The 21,529-nt window shown below is 47.4% G+C and overlaps 1 protein-coding gene across 1 annotated transcript in view; it reads right to left on the bottom strand.

Annotated features, from left to right (window-relative positions):
• The window catches only part of LOC126526316 (intraflagellar transport protein 56-like), a 69,488-nt gene that overhangs the window by 36,588 nt on the left and 11,371 nt on the right, over window positions 1–21,529 (bottom strand). Inside the window, exons 3-7 of the mRNA XM_072284076.1 lie at window positions 18,361–18,578; window positions 7,311–7,364; window positions 4,740–4,809; window positions 2,834–2,935; window positions 1,869–1,943 (exon numbers count right to left, since the gene is read on the bottom strand). Of these exons, the coding sequence (XP_072140177.1) occupies window positions 1,869–1,943; window positions 2,834–2,935; window positions 4,740–4,809; window positions 7,311–7,364; window positions 18,361–18,578 (519 nt within the window). The remainder of the gene's footprint in view (window positions 1–1,868; window positions 1,944–2,833; window positions 2,936–4,739; window positions 4,810–7,310; window positions 7,365–18,360; window positions 18,579–21,529) is intronic.

Below are 21,529 nucleotides of genomic sequence, written 5' to 3'. Positions count from 1 at the left end.
CGAAGGTGTTCATTGAAGAACACATATACCGGGCGTCCCACGTAATTCTAGCCGAATATTAAAAATATGCAACTGCCACGTAGGTGGACAGAACGAAAGTAATGTTGTTTGCCGTCGCTTGGCCTCGAGCCTCGACGGCAAACGGCATCACTTTGGTTCTGTCGCGAGGCAATTATTGTGTATATTTGCGGCCGTCTTTCACGCTCGAAAAAACGCTTTTATACATCACCAATTGAGCAACAGAAAGCTCTATCGGGAGTTTCTCATGTTCTTCTAAAATTATCTCTATGACACTCTTCACCTAATTATATTATTTGAGAAGGTCATTAATTAATTAGGACTAATTATGTAATTAGGCGGAATTAAAAAAATATATGAGTATCTACAAGCGACGGCAGGCAACATTACCTTTGTTCAGTTCACCTACGTTGCGTTTGCATGTATTTTAATGTTTGGCTAAAGTTACGTGGGATGTAACTGGACAGCGCGCAAGGCAACTCTTTCTGCGCAGGAGGGACCGCATCCTGGTAGCGACCAGACGCCTCACAAAGCTTGCTTAATGAGGAGCGCCACCATAAGGAGCGTTGCCGCTATCGCACCTCGATGCTGCGCGAGGTGAGGCCGACGGGAGATTGCCGGCCTTACTCGGCGTCTAATGGAATATTAAAGATGACGTTAACGTGACGGCTACTGCTCAGAACAGAGCATACACACAGCGGTTCAGCAGAAACGCCAGTTTGTTTATAGTGTGCGCGCGCACAACGCTCCCGCCAGCAGCGGAACGCAGGCTGACTGCTGCGTCACCGAGCCGATTGAGGCTTTGACGACCCGTACACTTCGCTTCTCGTTTATTTTCCAGTCAAACGCGTTCACGCATCTCTGGAGACTCTCTCATCCACCGTGCGCGAAGGGCGTATGTGCCGTCGACAGAGGGACGGTACGATGACGGCGTGAACGCGCCTCGAATGTGCGTGTAATTGCTATCTCAATGAAATGCGCTATCATCACTGACTAACTCATAAACTAATATTTAATGAGTGATTTAACTCCTTTAGGATATATGTTGTAATTGTGGTATTGAAGCCGCTGGGTGCTGAAGACGTGTGCATTAACTTAGATTCTTCAGTGCCACAGGCTGAATTCACAAGACCTCTCCTTCGTAGGGAGTACTTAAATTGGCCATGCCGCTTTCTCTGATATTATGTCGAGCACCATTAATGGCTCGCACTCGCATTTATGAATGGTACTATAGCGTAAATAAATCTTTGAGAATACGCTTGTGGTATTCTTTTACTTGTGCCTTGTTCGTTGCTATGCATTTTCTTTTAATTACGCCTACTTTCTGCTTATAGCTCTACCTGGAAGATGGTGGAAGATACATTCGCGTCTTCAGTGAGTCCCTTAATTTTTTTTTTTTTACCGCCTTGAGCTATGCCAGAAAAACTATGCTCAGTTAAAGTTGGAGTGAAAAAGTATTTTAAAACACGAGGTATTATAAGGGACAGAAGTCATAAGGAAAAGGTAGGGAGGTCAACCAGGCTGAGTCTGGTACGCTATCCTGCAGTGGGGAAGGAGGGAAGGCGATTGAAAGAGGAGAAGAAAGAAAGATGTTCACAGTTCGCACTGCACAAAAAGTATCACAAAAATGTGTTTCAACATACTTTAGAAGTTTTCTGAGCATACTATTTATAAACGATGCCAACTCAGGATGAATTGCCAGTTTCCTCTCAATCGTACGATTCTGTCCTTTGACGGCATGAAGCCCTGTATGTCGAACCTCCAAGTCGGCATTAGGTCCACTAACTGTTCACACTCTCCAAATGTAAAGTTTGAGTTTTCACATGCTCCGCAAAGTCAACTGGTCTCACCAGGTTGTGCTTGATGAGGTCTTGGGCGTACGTGAAGGTGGGCGACGCGCGTTCTCGCAAGCTCTTCAGCTCCGCCTGCAGGACGGCACACCGGGGGCGAGGCTTAGCTCATCAGCACTAACCAATGAGGTTTCAAAAACCTCCTTTTGAATTTTTTCAAAAACCTCCTTGGCACTAACCCGCCGCTGTAGCTCAATCGCCACGGCGTTGCGCTACTCAGCTGCAGGTCGCGTGTTCAATACGGGCCGCGGAAGGGGCGATACGCGATATTTCGATGGGAGAAGTATGCGAAGACGCACGTGTACTTAAATTTAGGCGCCTTTTAAAGAACCTCAAGTTGTCAAAAGTAATATAGAGTCCCTCCACTACGACGTGGAGGATCGTAGTTTCAGCGCGTAAAACCTCAGAATTTAGTTAGGTCTGCGGCTATGGCAAGACTTTTAGATATGAACAACCTTCTTGAGTTGTCAAAAACATTTATTTCACTTGACCAAATGTTTATCTCGTAAACGAGTGATTCTTGAATACACATGGGTAATACAATTCTCATGATGCCTGAAAAAAAAAAAAAGAAGAAACGCGACAAGTTGCTGCACACTGAATCGGCGTTTAATCACACCCTAATTACGAGAGCTTGCTAAAGATCGCGCCCATTTTTTTCTCCGCCTTTCTTAATGGTTTCTCTATCGCCATGGCATAAAATTATGTACCCTTCGCTCGTCTACAGACAGCGCGTAATATTTTATGATTAAAGTGGTTTTAATGGGCTCCAGCACCTCTTGGTAAATCTGTTGCAGGAATGCTTTGTTTTTTTACGTTTATTTTACTTTCGTCTCACAAGCATTTGCTGTATACATCACTTATCACTTCCTGTTGCCACTCCCTGAAAATACGATTGGAAGACAAAAAGTATCTGCATGGATAAATTTTCGTGAACAGTGAACGCATTCTTATCACGCACTCACCTCAGCCGCCTTTCCGTTATAAAGGCGGAAGTGGTTGCATGCCTTCAGATTGATCGCGGTTGCACTGTCCGGGAAGTTCTGCAGGTACACCGCCAGCACCTCCTGCAAGACATACGCCGACACACTACCAAGTTCGTACGTTAAACACGGCGCCAGCTGGTCGCAACCCCTCCTTTAGACCCAAAAGTGTTACACGATCTGACCGTGATGTCATTGTATGGATAGCTTGCAGATGACAACACGGACGCAACTTCTCATCATGATGGCCATCCAACATGGCTGCTGGGATGACGCCAATGCATCTTATTCACTGCCACACGAAAACCTGCTTGAATTTCATGGAGACGTGGACAGAACTCTGCTAGCATCAGCTTGAGAACCACGGCAGAACAGGCCGTTCCACCGCGTGAGGGGCCAACGGACGCAGCTTCTCGCCGCGTCGTATAGGAGGACTGCGTCTCACACTGGAAATCGTTCTTTGTAAAAAGGATGCCCATGCTACGTGTCGCCCGCGTATCCATTTGAAATGTGCCGAGTCTCGGACTTCGAGTGATCGCAGCGGTGGCGTAGCCACAGAGCCTCCGCCTCATATGGTAGAGGTACTGGATCCGAATCCCGCTGTTGCCGGAAAACCGCCTGTTCTTCTAATAGGTATAGAGATGTCCTCCGGCCTGCTGTTCGCCTAGACGCGGGAGTTTGCATCTCGAAAGCGTGCCGTATAGAGATTTCTAGGCGTGTTCTTTGGGCGCCCCTTGACCAACCACAGACGGCCTTGTTGACCGTACGCCCGGATGAGGGAGACAAAATAGAGCTGTTGCCGGGTATCTAGCGGTAAAATATATGTACGAGCGCCCGCTTCCGCCTTGGTGCTCAGTTACTAATGGACATCAACGCTTGGAAATGTGTGTATTTCCACAATCCGCGATTGTCAACACTTAATATACGCTTTTGGATGTTACATGAGAAATTGCCGCCATTGAAACGGCTTAGACTACCTGTGTTCGTGTTTGCATAGTCCGGTTCTTCACGCAAATCCCAAGAAATCGACGGACAGCAGGTGTGCAGTGCTTCTTGCTGCGCTCGATAGGGGGCTTAACTGGGCGACAAGACCAAAAAGATGACAGTGAAGCTGCCGGCTATTGACAAACCAGCGTCAAACAAAGCAAATAGTAAGAATACAAAATGCAAAAACACCAAATTTGAGGTTTCATTAAGTGAGTAGTTAAAATAATAATTTACCTTCCACTGAAGGCCATTTTAAAAATACGGAAATTTCCATCTTGACTGCTGCAACTATTTTTTTTCATTTCCCCCCATCATGTTTCAGCGAGGAGGATTTTCCCGAGAGGGCCATTATCGTCGTCTTTATCATTTTCACCGAACAAGGTTTTTACTAAACAAGGCCATGAAACCGCTAAGCTATCTGAGGCAGACCAAACAGCATAAGGACCGTGTTATCCCATTTCACTGCGAAAATAGGCGTCTTGCACCTACTAATTCTAACGCTTAAATTTTAATTATTCTTTTGCATCCTGTGAGATTTTTTTTTCGCTGGAAGGATGGACAGATGGACGGACGGACGGACCATCCATCCATCCATCCATCCATCCATCCATCCCTGGATTGATCCATCCATCCATCCATGGACGGATGCATGGATGCATGGATGCTTTACTCTGGCTGCCAGCAGTGACATCACAGTATATACATCAAGCGATTGTGGAAAATCACACAAAAGAAAAGGTGCCGACAATCACAACACCATCGAGCAAACAAGTCCATCCAAAATCACCTCACGCTCCACGGAGAGTCCAAGAAAGCTGCTTGGTATTGTTCAAACACTCAACTTTAATCGACCAATAACAAAGCCGTTGTTGCACATACATACACGCTTAACAATCCCCACCTGCGATACGTCGTAGTAGTCGAGCTTGTAGTAGCACAGGGCCACGTACACATTCAACGCCAGGAAGTCCCTGCGGGAAGGCGGCGAGGGACGCAATTAGCCCGAACGCTGAATTTCGCCGAATACTCTTCCGCTATCTAGGGGGTTAACGTCGACAGCGTGGTTGGCAACTGTAACATGTGAGAAATCACAGCGCCCACTCCACCTGCCCGAACTCTCGACTGTCTCATGTGTCACCAAAATAAGAGTATCAGTGCACTTCGTGCGTTCCTGTGCAGCTGCAGGAAGTTTCCTGGTCGCAGCATTTCCCACAAAACTGGCAGCGGCCAGGAATAAGATTCCAAGTTTCTTTGCGATCCGCCATACATACAGAACGCACTAAACGGGCGTTTAGTTGCGTTGGCAACTAGACGGGCGGCACAAACATGGAGAATCGAGCAAGTTGGAATTTATCCGCGTTATCAGCGAACGAATGCATCTTGAACAGTCGGGACGTTGTGCAAAGTTCGTCCAAGTGAACGTGAAAATATTTTGAAAGGTGCACCGACCTCTCGTTTGCCCAGTAGTTTTCGTGGCTGTGGGTGCACGCGAGAGTTCTGCAGCACCACCATAATCGCACGACACAATGACCAACGCACGCAGGAAACTGCTGAAGCGTTTTGGATTTTCAAGAACGCAAAGAATACGCAATAGTCACCCTTCTATAGCGCTGACAAATAAAGAGATAGCTTTCCTTGACTGCTCGTACGTTGTTTGTGTAATCTTTTCTATAACATTAGGCTGTCCTTGGCAGGAAGGAGTTTCAATGGAGGTTTCTACGGACAGCTTTTGACGTGGACCTTAAATTATACGCTCTACGCAAGATCAGATGTACCGAGGTTCCGAGAAAAATGCTTTTAGGTCCAATTTATGTAGTAGCTATTGCGAAAGTGAACGTGTCTTGTGATTTTTGTCCTACTGCAAGGTAAAGGAGGTCGAGTGGCATCTTCATTGAAGTTACACTCGCCGTACAGTAGTGATCACAAATGGGGGAATTAGTTGCGCAGATTCCGATGGATTACATGCAGCATACTTGAGGTTTGATCTGATGGGCGTTTTGCTTGGCAGCAGCTTTACGAAAAGCGGTGCTAGCGAAAACTTGCGACGAATGAAACTCAACATGCGATTCGAATTGTTAGCCAGGAAGTCAATTTGAGTTTGACATGAAAGACTGTTAGCAAAGTGAATGCAGAGGTGTCTTTACTAATTAACAGATTCAATAACAGCATTGTTAATTACTAAGTGCAGTGCAGCAACTGCAATGTTTTAAGTGCAGTAACACCATTGGCAGCAATTGATATTGCTATTAATGTCAGTGCTTCGCGACTCCAACAAAATGCTCGTCCCCTAGCGGCGGTGCCGAGAACCCGCGAATCTCGTTCAGGCGCAGATTCGCACATTACAGCGTTTGCCTTTCCTCGTAATTCTCAAATTGTCGTGATGCCGCTGCGCCCAAGCCCCAAAAAGAAGCAAAAACGCATGTCGAAAAAAGTTTGCTTCGTGCCATTATGGCGTGTCATCGCAGCAGCGACAGCAATTCATCATTTCATCGTTTTCCGAAAGCAGCTGATGACGCACAACGGAGAGTGACATGGATAATAAACGTGCGCATTGAGAAGCAGGTGACTGACAATATGCTGGTTTGTTCGAAACGCTTTACTCAGGACAACCTCATTATTCCCGGCCAACGGAACTTTGCCTTATTTCATATATTTTAAATATGTTCCTGGCATTTCAAGTCGCGGAGCGTACTTTTTTAGGCAGGCGCTTTCACGAATTAGTGATGTACGTGTAAGTTTCGTTTGGTTTGGTTAGCTTATTTCCCTATGCACATATCAAACATCAGTGGACAATATTCGTATTCACCTTCTGAAACCATTACAGACATCATTGCCTATGTATTGTTGGATGCTTTGCGAAAAAAAATGCCACGTAAGTTCCAGTGTGGAGTTGCTTCCGAAGGTGGAAAACAGGCAAGTATCGTACCTGTAGCGGTGGATCAACGCCGCGAACAAGTGCTGGCACCTTTCGGAGGCTCACTACGAACAAACACCTCCCTTTTGCAACCTCCGGCTCACTTGAAAGGCTCTTTCTCTTTAAAGAATACCGATGGGGCTCGCTCGGCAGGTCCGACGCTAGCGCGCGCACCGCAAGTTTCGGCGGTTTCATTTCTGAAATCCTTGAGACTGATCAAAAGGTAATCGGCAGCAAGGACTCTTTCGACTTCGACGAAGTACCTCGAATCTACGCCATTACGAGAAACGTGAGTACAGCACCAAGCGAAAGAGTCACCGTGAACTTTTATGTATTTGTTTATTTGAACAGGGTTGCCAGCACAAGTAACAGATGCGGGATTTGCCGAATGCCAATTTTTTTCTCTCTACAGAATGCGTCCCAACGAATACTACCGCACTTTGTACGTCAACGGACGAGCTGTCAAAAAGAAAGGGGGGGTGGGAACGAGCGCTAGCACCGCACACCGCCACTAACGCTTGGCGTAGACCTTGTCGCTGCAGTCATATGTGAACTAACCTGTTTTCGAGGAGAATGCGCTTGTAGATGTCTATGGCCTCCTGGTAGTGCGCTCTGTAAAGAGAAGACAAATTAATAAAAGTGAAATCAAATACCGACCTCTGAAACACAATTCTTTACAAAACGGTGTGCAGTGCCGCTGTAGGACTCATGGCTTCACATTGACATCAGCTTCTTCACTGCGGCAGGAGTGTGTGCAGAAACGCAATCTCAAAAAAAGCGAGATTTTACCGAAGTGATGAAATCGGGGATCAGAATTCATATCCATCGCCTATAGTGATCATGTGTTACTTTTTTGGAAGTAAACTTCATTGTACCGGGCCCATGTACACAAAAAATCTGGCAGAACCTATGTCGCGATGAATGTCCACGTTAATGCGATTAGCAATGAAACAAGTGTAGCGACACATCACTACTTAGAAATTTGTACAATGATTCTTGTATTTAATACACGTATGTTTGTAATATATGCTATGTATGTGTAATCCACGCTATTGATATGTGTGCAGTGGCGTAGCAACAGGGGGGGCCGGGGGGCCGTGGGCCCCGGGTGCAAGGGGCCAGAGAGGGGGGGTTGTCATATACGTCTGAAGACACCCCTCTTTCCGCCGGCTACACCCGGGGAGGGGGGTGACAGAAGACCTAGGGCCCCGGGTGCCAGACGACCTAGCTACGCCACTGTATGTGTGTATACTATATTTTATGATATGCTACCTTAACTTTGAGCAATGTATGGGTGACAGGGCCTTAGTTAGTCAGACAATGTTCTGCCTTTACCCTTGCCATCCAAGACCTTCACTGTGTTTAAATCAATGCTGAAGAAAAAAAAAATGTAGTGCTACCGCCAAAAACTCGTCACGTATGAACCTGCTGGGCTCCTCTCGCGTTCTCACGATGAACTCGCGTGGGACGTGCGAAAATATATGTACACAGTAAAACGTCTCAACATATATGACGCGGGTTCGATTCCGCTCAACACCGAATAACCTTTTTTTTTTTTTTTGCTTGCAACTCTTTAGTAAGCACAATGGCCCACCTCCAGCATTATATTCGCATGAAGTAAAAAAAAAGCCGCGGTGCACCCTAGAGATTTACCGTCGCGTACTGCGACGTACTGCTAACGACCACTGACCGCTTAGTCATCCCAGGCGACTTCAACGCGCATCGGCGTCTATGGGGAAGCACCAAGATTAGCTTCCGACAGCAGAATGACGGCAGCCCAATGTATCGGCAAGGCACTTGCTTGAACTTTGGTTTCAAGACACTTTACTGCACGTAGTGCAGCGTGCACATGCAGTGTTGACTCTCTTCCTCTTTCTTCTTTATATTCCCTCTTTCCCTTCCCACAGTGTAGGGTGGCAACGAGAACGCTAGTCGGCTTGACCTCCATGCCTTCCTTCTCCTTGCTTCCTCTCTCTCTTGTTACAGAAAAGCCTCACATACTCAGTAGCACGGAGGTTCATTGAACCGCGGAACATACCCACTGGCACATACTGAGTCACCCAAGTTAGCAAGAAGAGGCTCAATCGAAGAGCGGCTCATGCCCAGGACGTGCCCAGAATGGAAGGGAGTGGTGTGCATCAGAGAGCAAACGGGGATAGCCAACATTCTAGTTCACATTACGACAAGAAAATATTACGGCAGAACCCATCTCACGGTGACTGTTGACAGTAATGCGATTAGCATTCAATCAATGCAGAGACAGATAGTATTAGTGAAGCCACGTTTATACAGAATATCAAGTGGTCATTCTGGTAGTTCCGTTGCTTCGGCTATATGCGACACATACTGCCTCCAGTATCAGCCCACTCGGCCGGCACGATGACTAAGCAGTGATGACAACGAAATGACGAAGAAATGACGTCAACAGAAAAATAAAGGCTGTATGACGACAGTGAGATGACGGTTCTAAAATGCTGACGATTCTATAACGTCGGCATCGTGACAACAAAGCTAGGCGTGAGGAAAAATGGGATGACGACTAGCGTATGACGACAATGACATAGATGGATGGATGGATGAATGGATTGACGGATGGATGGATGGATGGATGGATGGATGGATGGATGGATGGATGGATGGATGGATGGATGGATGGATGGATGGATGGATGGATGGATGGATGGATGGATTAACAGACGGGCGGACCGACGGAAGGACGAACGGACTGCAACGTAGAAAGTCGCAATCGTCGCGTAGCGTGCAAACGACTGTTCCAAAACAACCTGATAGAAAAAAACACACCGCTTACGCAAGCCCAAGTTGCAGTTTTCATTAACATGATAGAACGTTGTGTTGAGTTGCTTCCTAATATGGAAGGAATTTATAGAAAAGATTTATAATATTGCGTACAAGGTACAAGGGAGAAATTTGTTGGAGAATGAAATTCTTGTAAAGAAATGCATGCGGTTTGACTGAAGGTGATATCAATAGTTTGGCAAGCTCTCAAAGTTGACTGCGCTAACGTAAGCAGGTGCCTGAAAGTTTGGCTTCGCCGCTTCATGTATAATTGTGCAGAAAAGCCTCCTTGTGCAATTTATTTCGTTCCCCAGACGATGAGAAGGAAAGGCTGCCGGCTCCGCTCATGTAAGCACGCTTCAGGCTTTTGTATTTGACTAATAGCTTGTGAACTTGCGCGATCGCTTACCCTGAATTCTTTCTTTCTATATCTTTTTTTGGAGTAGCAGATGAGGAGGCAAGAAGGGGGGGGAGTTGTGAGGGGGGGGGGTTGCTTGCGTTATAGCTATATTAACAGAGAAAACGGTAATAATCTTAAGCATATTCTGTCGTTGACGGCTGCTTTCGAGTGGCCAGATTTTCGGTCTTCCTGAACTCGAGCATTCGAATCAATTAAAAAAAAAAAACTTGCGTCGACAGCTTAAAGAAAAAAGCGACTTTCACTATCACTGATTCACACAAGCTAGCGTTCCATGCCTAGTAGAATGCATCCTTTTCTCTCCGCAATTATTAAAAATTTTATTTCTACGCAAGCGACGGCATGGCGCCTCTTACAAAGAGATACATATCCGAACCCGGTGGCCTACCACCGCTGCTACCCGGACCTTTACACGGATAGATGTAGATTCTGTGAAGAAAGGGCGGACCTACAACATATGGTTTGGGCTTGTCCTCGTACATCCATACAGAATAAAATAATTAAGACCAGAGAGCAGTGGGAGACCGCGTTGCTCAGCTGTGCACCGGAAGACCAACTCAAGGCAATCCAGCTGGCCGAAGATGCCGCCAGGGCCCAAGGGCTCGAGGCCGTCATTTAGGTAGAGGCCTAGGTCTCAAATCTGCTGTGCACAAATAAAGTTTATTCCTACTCCTCCTCTACGCTATCTGTGTGGAAAAGCACAACACAAAATGTGTACCTTTAACAGAACGGGATGCATGTTAAATCGGTTCTTTGAGAGCTAGAGAGAGAACTTTATTTTGATGGGTCATGGGGAGGAGTGGATCCACGTCCACAAGCACTACACACTTACTACGAAATACTCCACCTCTACCGCCTTTTGAATAGAACTCTCACCAGAGCTGAAGCCACATTCTGGAGGCCAATTCAGACCAACACTTACCCTCACCTCACGCTCCTACATGCGACGTACTCCACCTTTTATCAATCTCTTTGTCCTTTCTGTACAGAGCGAGCTACCTTATACCACACCACATGGGCCTTCCAAAAAATCTTAACTCCCTCAACCAAAACGCAACGCACGAGCAGTGGGAGATGCTGCTGACCAGCTCGGCATTGGAGCATCCGCGAAAGCTGATTCTGCCAGACTTGTAAGTGCTGCTACTGCCGCTGGGGCCTTAGACTTAAGGCTGCACTCATAACGTTTCTTAGAAACAAACATTGGGCTTCATTTTACTGTTTTCGGACAAGACGTACAGGCTGCTTATTTGGGCTTGCTTTAAAAGGTTATTGTTAATTGGCCTGCTCAGCTCAAGTAAATCACTCAGTGTGCTTTTCAGGTAAATTACGGAACAATATATATACGGGAAGAATTGTCGTTTTTACGCTGCCAAAAATGTTCTCCAAGGAAACGGTAGGCATACTTAAGAATATCACTAGAAGGGCACTTCGGCGAGTTGGTGGTAATTCATGTTTGCAAAAGTAACGCCATTGTCGTGTTCTTCTTTGCCTGTGTCCTTGTCTATGTAGCGCTGTTACTTTTCGAAACTCAAGAATTGGCTTGAAAAGTGGATTTAATACATGATACATCGTCAGCCCCATGCCGCGTCGCTCACTTTTTCTCGCAATGGAGCATTTTCACGATATAAAGCACTAGGTCAACGTCACATTTTGCTTGTTTGAATCGTAGCTGTTGCGCCCCACCGCATTCTGTATAACAAATATTTGGTTACCAAACCTTCGTACGGCCGAAGCAGGCGTACGCCTGCGCGATTTCGAACCTTGACCAGATTAACTTTCAAAGATGTTCAAATGAATAGAAAATCGCGCTTCCAGGTTCATTTTTTCCAACCACACTTATCTAACAATTGTCAACGCAAGAAAAGAACGGACCAACCTCCTCAGCCTCCAATGCCTCGGCAAAATTTCGACTTTTATTTTTTAACAAATTTTATCATGCGTCAGTTAACCACCCCGTCATCACCCCCGCTCACCGACTGTCGCTTATAGTATAAGTCACCACAAAAGCCGTTCATTCACACATGCCCATATTTCTGCGCGCTTGCTATTTTTCGTCCAGAGGGCAAAGAATTGGAACACCTTACCAGCCGTTGCTGCGAACACCACCACCGCTGTAAAATTTAAAGCGGCCCGATATTATGCAATAACTCTACCTCGCTCGTTCTTTCCTGGTTGCGATGATTCCCTTTTAAATCTTTATATCTATGTACCAAATGATCCTGCTTCCTTTAGTATGTACTAGGGCATGTACTTGTACGCTATTGCCTATACCACCCATTTGAAGTGTCGAATATGTACTTTCTTCGCCTTTGGTACTTACTATTATTCCTATCGTGGTAATTTCGATTTCATGTTCATCTTTACCTGCCGTTGATGTGTACTGGCTTTGGCGTTGAGCTGCTAAAGCCGATATTGCGGAATCGAATCCCGGCCGCGGTGGCCACACGTCTAAGTGGGCGAAATCCGAAACGTCCCGTGTACCGTCCATTGGGTGCACGTTAAAGAACCTCAGCAGGGCGAAATTAATTACGAGTCTCCCACTACGGCGTGCGGCAAAATCATATCGTGCTTTTGGCACGTAAAACCCCGTAATTGAATATGCCCATGTTTATATTTATTCATGATTTGTATTTGCCCCTTGCTTACTCCTGCTGTTATTCTTGCTTACTGCATTTTTTTAATTGCCGTTTCTTTCGTGTACTTGACTCATTTCTATGTGCGCTTGACCACTCTTAGTGTAAAACTGCAAAGCAAGAGCAATGGCCTCTCCACTCACGCAACATCTGGAGCGCTAGTGCCGCAGCAGGTGTTCCGTTTCTAGCGCTCTGCTCCGTTGATGCAGGCACGTGACGTGACGTCGCAGCAAATGTGAATTTTAGGAGCCGTATCTCTGCTGCAGGCACCGGCTTTTTCTCTCAATGGAACATTTGATGCTTTCGCATGAATACAAGCAGATGAGGACATTGATGATTCCGAACGATGAACAAAGACAGCTTGTGCTAAACGCAGCGGCGATCTTTGCACAAGTGCACGTGGCGGAGAGCCTTGGGTTGACTAAACATGGGCCCAGTTCTGCCTATCACGCCCATTGTATCCCGTCATTGATTTTTAGAAATCGATGAGCACGTTGTACTCTGCTTGGGGATGCCGAACGTGCGCTGAACAGTGACAGGCAACATAGCAAATTTTGCTGTGCGTTCACAGCCGTTGTCACACCACACTGAAAAGATGATGGCACCCAGTAGCGACCGCAGTGTTACTATTGCGATAGCAATCATGCGGACACTCCGGTGCATTTTTGCCGTCGCTGTCGGCGTCGTTGTGATGTTCCATATACATTCCAAAGGCGATAACACCGTCGCCGCGCGTCGTATGCTGTATGTACGAGTGAAAGCGTGCCAGGGAAGCCGACGATCGCGGCTCAATCTGGCGCGTGCGAAGGAAGGAAGCGGAGAGCAAACGCGCCGTCTTCGGTCACGATAAAGGCCGTGCGGGGTTAGGAATGAAGGGGGGGAGCGGGCGCAGCGTCGTGCTCCGGCAGCAACTGCGCATTTTGCAACCGGGCGCAAGAGGAGCCGATTGAGCCGAGGATCGCGGCTCAATATCGCACGCCATGTATGGAGGAAAGCGATGAGGCTACGCAGGAAGGAGGCTAGCCGGTGTCGACACCACCAACAGATGCGTACTTCGCACTGCAGGCATCTGCGGATGGATCATACCTTTGTGCGCGCTGTGCTCTCGCCGCTCTTGCGTTGAAGCGTTGGGCCGCACGAAGGTCACTTCGCTCGCTGCTGCTGCCGCACTTGCTCACACCAGCATTTTGACAGCGAGTGTCGGCGCTCATCGAGTGTGATGTGTTCATGTTTGCTTGTGCGCGCTGACACCATGATTGCTAATGTAGTTAGTAGGCGAATGTTCACAAGTTTATACGGCCGATAGAACTACTATCATTACTTCGTGTAACTGTCTACTAATTTACTATCGCAGTCGATGCTTCGCCTTTCGGGCGAAACTGCGACTTTTTGTTTAAAAAATAGCAGATCTGAGGAACTAGTTGATTTTCGTATTTTCCATTCTCGAGTTAGCCATCCTTCTTGCTCTCTGCGTGTCCCAGCGTGTATGCTTTACTGTTTATCCAGTAACGGTGGCGAACTGGGCCGGAGTGGGAAGAGAAATGGCTTGTTCTGTGGTGCCCCTGAAACAACATTTCGGCCGCAGAAAACAACTGGCACGGCAATGTTCAGAAGTGCAAGCGTCTCTGCGGAGGTGGCCATATAGCTATCAGCGCATGCCTATCTTGTATTCCCATTCTCGCTCATAGCGCAACTAGTGAGCCGTAACGATGTGCTCGTGGGGTGCGCCGACAGAAGAGTAAATATTTCGAAGAATCGTCTAAGTATTTAGCACACGTTTGCATCCTATGCGTTATGAAGCAAAACAGTAACAATTGTTATTTTTGGTTCAGGATCGATTAGGGCTGAGGCTCATTCTAAGAATATCGATTTTGGTTCGGGTTCACTTCGGGCTAGAATCAGGTTCACTTCGGGTTAGGGTACGCTTTTCGGTTCGGGACTGGGTTCCACACGCTGGTTTACAAAGCTATATAACTTTGGTTACGTCAGTTTACTAATGCACACGTAACAAAGTATTGCGCAAGGGAAATATACAACCATTGTTTTGTTTAATTCATTAGCATTACAGAATGGCAGCAAGGAAAAGGGAAGCTCAGTCGAGGGTGCCAGAGAAGTAGGAGGTGATATGCAATTAGGAAATTTGTAGGCGCGTGAGGTAGTGTAAGATGGCGCAAGAAATGGGTGATAGGAGGTAGTTGGAAGAGGCATTTTTTACCGCATTGGACACAATTGAACTGATTAACGGTGACGATAACTTTTGTCACCAGCAACCAGTAACTTTTGATGCTTGGCTAATGAAATTGTCCACTTTTACATTGAAATTCCTGCTCACCTCCTGACACATCTATTTTTTTGGCGAACTCTTCTTGTCCGGAGAGCGGGCGAAGAATAAGGATATGCATTTTTCTTCAGCCTCGAGAAACATACGACACGCGAAGACGAATAAGGCCGCGAGACATCAAGCGCTCATCGCGTGGCTCTCTTCACTTTTGTGTGTTGTCCGGTTGCTTTGCTGTCACAAAATGCAGTTGTTACAACTCACTGAACTTGCCATCCTATTGCAGACATTGTGGTATGAGGACTGAATTGGCAGGGAAGTTAGCCTCACAGAGGATACGCCGCACTTTCCCCACAGGCAGGCTGGATAAGCGGATACTCACTCATAATCACTCAGCAAAATTTTTCTATTTTATGTACTCGCTCACACCCATGTGCACTCACTCACGTTCTGACTCATGCTCGCAAACGCTCATTTATGTTCACAGTTCCATTCAAACATACCGACACCCACTCATGCTCATACACGCTCACCTCTACTCACACTAGCCGACAGTCACTCACGTTGATACTCAGGGTCACTCAAATTCACCGTCACTTACCGTATTTCAACGAATATAACGCGAGGTTCTTGTAACCTTTCTTTTTTAAATATGCCTCAGAAAGCGTCTCGCGTTACATACGGGCCAGTCGTAGCGCCTACAGGCCACAAGGACACAGGAAGGCGCAAGGAATACACACACGCAGCGCTACGTGCGTGTCTCCTTTGTGCCTTCGTGTCTTTGTTGCCTGTAGGCGTTGCAACCGGTTCGTTTCAAGATGAACAAGCAACAAGCCCACATCGCTAATCTCGTTATGTTTGGGTTCGTTAATGTAACGCGCTTCTTTAATTGTCTGTCACCTCGCGCGCTGTGGGCCTCGCGCAAGAGCGACGAGCTGGTAGTTGCCACTGCGCAATTCGCGTCCTTTTCTCCAGATTTAGAGCACTGTTAGTAGACAGGTCTAGCGGAGCGTCGGTCGCGCCTCCTCCCGCTCGCATTTCCCGCATTTCCCGCATTTCCCCCTTCGGTGCCTGCAAGAACTGCGTTGACTTCGCTAATTTAAGAATTAGGCGCGCCTCTCCGAGAAGCAGATGCACGCTAACGCTACGCTCAGTCCGTTTCGTAGCAGAACGTGGACAGCGTTCTATACGTTTCGCTGTCGGCATGAGCGCTGTGCGCACGTGCAGTAGTGTTCCTGTTGGAGTTCCGCTCAGACGGTCTAAGCGGAGCGCACCGTAAACGCTCTGCTAAAGCTGTCTTGTACCGCATCAGTGTGGAGGCCGTGTATCAGCGCTGTCGCGCAGACGCGTCAAGTGAGCGGCCTTCGAAGTCACCCCAGTCACCCGGTGAATCACAGTGCAATCGGCGAAAGGCTTCCTTGTTCGATTGTGTCGCCGGCACTCCTGAACTGCTGCCTGTCCAATAACCTTTGTATGCACGTGTCACAAAGAACGGCTGATTTCTGGCCGACAGCGAGAAAGGCGTCAGCATTTTTCCTTCCTCTGTATCTTCTGACGGAACTTCCTAACCATAATTCAAGCGCCCTGCGAGCATCCGCTTTTACGCATCGTTTCGTTAGTTTTTCTATGCGGCATTACGCGTTATATTCGCAATATATAGCATCACGGTTATCGTCACGTCTAGATTTTTGCCATTACGAACGGGAGAGCTGACGCCATTCCTCGGCGCGGCAGACGGCTTCAGAGATGGGCGTACATTCGGCTAAATCAGGTCCGTACGGAAGAATGGTGTCGAGTGTCATCGAAGGTTCGGCGGCCATACAAAAAGAAGAATGGGGAAAAGTTTGTAATCGCCTGTGGTGCAGCGTTGTAGATGTACATGATGAATGGCAAAATAAGGTCCGAGTCAGTGTGGTCAGAGGCGACGTACTTGCAGAACCTGTCGTCAAGGGTGCGATTAAATCTTTCCGCCAGACCGTTAGTTTGACGATGGTAGGCGGTGATGGTGCAATGAACGATGCAACCTTCAGCAAGAAGAGCGTTTACGACTTCAGAGGGGAACACACGTCCTCCATCGCTCAAAACTTCGCGAGGTGCGCCGTGACAGAGAAATGTTTTTTTCAGGAGGAAGTATGCTATATCACGAGCTGTGGCAGCAGGCAGAGCGGCTGTTTCCGCGTATCGCGTCAAGTAGTCGATGATGACGACTATCCGGCGGTTTCCGGATGCCATGCTCGGAAGGGGTCCATGCAGGTCAATGCCAATGCGATCGAAGCGCCTTGCAGGGCATGGGATTGGCTGGAGTGGACCAGAGACATGCTGAGCAGAAGCGTTATGGCATTGGCACTGAGGGCACGATCAAATGTACTTGCACCCAAAGGTGTGCGTGCCACAAGCATAAAACCTGGAGCGAAGCCGGGTGTATGTCTTTAAGAAACCCGCATGTGCACACTGCCGGTCAGTATGGAAGGCAGAACATATTTCATCACGAAGATGTCGAGGTAAGAACAGCAACCACTTGCGGCGGCCAGGGAGGTAGTTCCGGCGATGGAGGAAGCCATCCCGAATACTTGAAGTACGAGGCATCACGGTGCAAAGCTCGAAAATGTGGAGAAGTGTCGACGGGTCTGAAATGAGGCAGATAAGCGCATTAATCCAGGCATCCTTGAGTTATTCCGAAGCCACGTCGCAGCCTGCTGGGAACGAAAGTAGCTCGTCAATGGCAGACAGGGAGGCAGCGTGAAACTTGGGCACGCCAGGGCGGACGAAAACTTCTGTGATGCTGGTTTTGAAGCAGGTCCCCGTCACGGGATTTGAAACTACAGGTTGGCGACACCCGTTAAGTAAAGGATCGCGTTGTTTAGCTTCAGAGGATCCTCCCATTTGTTGGTGGTACTCGCTCTTTCATACAATTGAAGCCGATCTTCAACGTCTTTCACACCGGTGCCGCTGAAGATGTCAGGATCGTGCTGAAGCTGCGCACAGGCACATGCGATCGGTGGCGAACCCGATGAGGATATCCGACTGGCGTCGTAAAACATGACGGACGGAAGACTCTGCCTGCTGCGTAGTTCCAGGGTGGTGGAAAACCGCAGCAACCTCAACGAAAATCTAAAGCGAACGAGAGACAGGACACGAGAGCAGCAGGCACCGTTGGCAGCGTTTTTCAACTAGAGCAGCCCAGGCACTCTCCACCTCGCGCCTCCCCGGAGAGTGGCGATATGGATGCAGCGCCAAGCATTCTTCTTCCCTACAATAATATATTCTGAGAGATGCAAAGCCTTGCTTCGCGTTATGTCTTTGTGGTCGCGTTATTCACGTGCAACTACGGTACTTTCGTTAATGCTCACGTCTGCTCGAACCTTTCGTCCCTCATCACCCACGATATTGCTCTACGTCACATCTTTTAAAATATGTGGTGGGACTACGAATCGGTGTACTCGCTAGTGACTCTTATGCGGACCTGTGACTCTCTGCATGTACCTGAGGTAGTGAATGGATGCGAGCGACAGCTGGTCTTCGAGTATGTCCTGCAAGCTCTGGTGAAGCGCCATGAGCCTCTTCTCGTCTCCCGCCTTGTGAGCCAGGTGGAAGAGGAGCCGGCTCTGCAGCTGGTTCTTGGGGCCCTTCAGCACCGACGCTTCGGCCTCGCGGTACAGGCCCAGGTGGAACTGGCAGCACGCAAGGTAGCTCCACACGTCCTGCGATGAGCGCAGAGAGGGAAAGCAAGTAGAGCAAATTCAGGGAGTTGAAGCAGACGGACACCCGGTTTGCTACCCTACACTAGGGGTGAGGGAAAGGGAACAGGAAGAGGAAGAGAATCCGTGAAGAAAAGAATAGGGGTGTTCGAATGGCGACTTCTTAAACCGAATGGAATATTAATGCAATAGTGCCAGCAGCGAATTGAAAGGAATACTTTTTCAGTAGTTTTCGAATAATAAAGAGTCGTTGGCAGCCATCATGAAAAGAAAACGATGTTCATATCCTACATACTGGCAACGTTCACAAGCTTTTCTTATTGCATTGCCCGTTCTGAAGCGTTGTTTATTAAAGGCACAAATAAAGCGTTACGAACAAGGAAGCACTTTCTTGGTATGTTCAAGACACTAACGGAGAGCGCTAATAATAGCAGTTTAAGGCTCCGGGATGAATATTGTCGCACTTTGGCTCCAATTTTACATTTGATGCGCACAGTTGACGCTAACATGTTCGAACACTACCGGAAAAATTCTTCGTAATTACGAATAGTAATTAATCGCTTCGAAGACGGGAGTCCAATTGTGAAATATTCGATTCATCGTTCGAAATATCGGAATGTTCGCACACACCTAGAAAAACAACTGATCTTAGCTGTAAGCACACCTGCAGCTGCGCACAAGCATCCCTCAGGCAGCTTACTTTCGAATAAATTTACGATTTCTGTGGTCACGACAAGACAAGATATGAGTCCTGCTGGGGTGACACTTCAAAAGTGGACTCCACAAACGCCTTACGGATGGGCCAGGCAAACACAATTTTAAATTTAATTGCGAGATTAAACGCCCTCAAACTGCGACTCTCACATAGTCTGAGAGAAGTGGGGCTAGCGTACGTGTTTTCATTGTCACTTACGCCCGGGTTGTTTTTGTGCCTCACGGAGACACGAGTCTCATGGCGGTTTGCTCGGAGTCGATCTGCATTGCCGGAAGCGGCGCTCGTGCCAAATAGGCACATTAACCCACGTTCTCTCAAGCATTTTTTTGCGTGATCACTAGGCACCTTGTTTCGACAACATCGCGCAACATTTTAAGCGATGCCTCAAAACAGTAGGAAGTTCAGAACACATATGCCAAAATTGTCGGCACAGTATAGCCTTCCCTTAATATCACATCTGGGTGGATGAGGGCGGAGGTTATTCTGTACTATAGGTGAACTGTCCATTCAACGTGCACTGATTGGATTGAGCTTGAGAGTCGGCGGTGAAGATTGGCGCCTATCCCTACCGGCTCCGAGTTCAATCCAAACGGTGAGCGCTGAAATGAACAGTCCATTTAGTGAACACTCACGGAATAACCCCACCCGCTTCCTTTGGTAAACAAAAATATCAGCTTGCGCTAGAAGTACCAGGTGTTTTGGTGAAATACCCTTTCAGCAGACTCTTTCGATTTTCCTGCTATCAGCCTAATTCAGTTTTCTGTATAAGTAATGTCGCTGCAAGTATTGCAGACACTGTCTGCCGTCACCCGATGCCATCCTGGCCCATCAAGAGGACACTTTACCTCTGTCTTTCCTATTTAAATACATATAGGGGAAAGAAATCGTTTCGCTCGGCGTCCATCTGCACTGAAGTTGACGAGGTTTGCTGCATGTAAAGGGGAAGCTAATAGGTACCGACGGCACAGAGCAGATTCTTTTATTTAGGCCAAGACTTCTAGAGAAGTTCTCGAAAACCGCAAAATTTAAGAAAACCTATGTATCAATATTACAACTTTGTAACTCAGCAACAACACAAGTAAGTGTTTGAAAGATGTCACAATTCCGTAAACAGCATCTATTCAAGCCTCTAAAGCAGATTGAATTGATTATACACCGCTCTGTACTATACCACGAGTGTAATTAGGTTCAATTACAAAGGCGATAATGGGTGAAGAGCACTACAGTAGTAGCGAACAGCACGAGCGCTCTCGCAATCACAGCAGTGCGGTCATCATCTTCTCTAAGTTCACACCGAAAACAAGAGGCGCATCTGCCACATTTCACTGTTCTGCAAGTAGGACTTTTCCTAAATCCTCGTAAACAATGCAACAATGTCATGCAAGTTTTAAATTCACATATGACATTTGGCCACCTTAGACGCTCTAAGAGACGCAATTTACAGAACTGCGACAACTTTTTTTTTGGCGCAGAGTTGTGAACTTGCAAACTGCGTTCTTCACCGGCAGAGTGAGCGAGTCAGAAAAACTTTATTTCGGATCAGAGCGATTCGCGTCCGGCGAGTTAGTGGGCTGGGGCACCCGCCGAGGTTACGGCCAAGAGTTCTTGCCTCTCGGCGGCTTCCTTGGCCCGCTGGACTGCCCAGAGTTGGTCTTCTAGGTTTGAGCTGAGCAGCGTGGCCTGCCATCGCGCGCGGAGGCTGTCGGTGAAGGTCTCGCTCTCATTCATTAAACCTATTTTTAAGGCCTCATAAAACGACAAACAGCACCCAAGATAGAACAACGGGACAGGGCGCCTCTCACAACTACTTTATTTTCGCGGAATACACGTACATTTATACCCTCAGTCAGCGCCTGCGCAAGAAGGCCACTCAAGCATCAAGTACGGTAAGATAAGGCTCTTTCACCAAACTGTTTCTCTGACTTATACAATGATAGCGACGTTTCACTAACACACAAGCTACCTTTCTTACTGATATAAAGTGCTTCCACTAATTCACTAGCTTTCGTACTTCTGCTTCTGCTGTGCGTGGTTTTTTGGTGCCTTAAATGTAGGTATAATGAACAATATCAACTTGCCCAGCAAGAAGTTCTCGCTCTCATTATCGTGTATTAGTCCCTGGCATTCCCATATATCACGTGTTCTAGTGTAGCTCTGGTGCCACACACTATGGCAGAATTCGCAAAACTTTTCATTTGTCTAAAGGCTCTTTATCAAGGCCGGCCACTTACGCTGACGA

The sequence above is a fragment of the Dermacentor andersoni genome, chromosome 8 (assembly GCF_023375885.2).
Source record: "Dermacentor andersoni chromosome 8, qqDerAnde1_hic_scaffold, whole genome shotgun sequence".
NCBI classification, from domain to species: domain Eukaryota; kingdom Metazoa; phylum Arthropoda; class Arachnida; order Ixodida; family Ixodidae; genus Dermacentor; species Dermacentor andersoni.
This window is presented reverse-complemented; position numbering and strand designations above follow the sequence as displayed.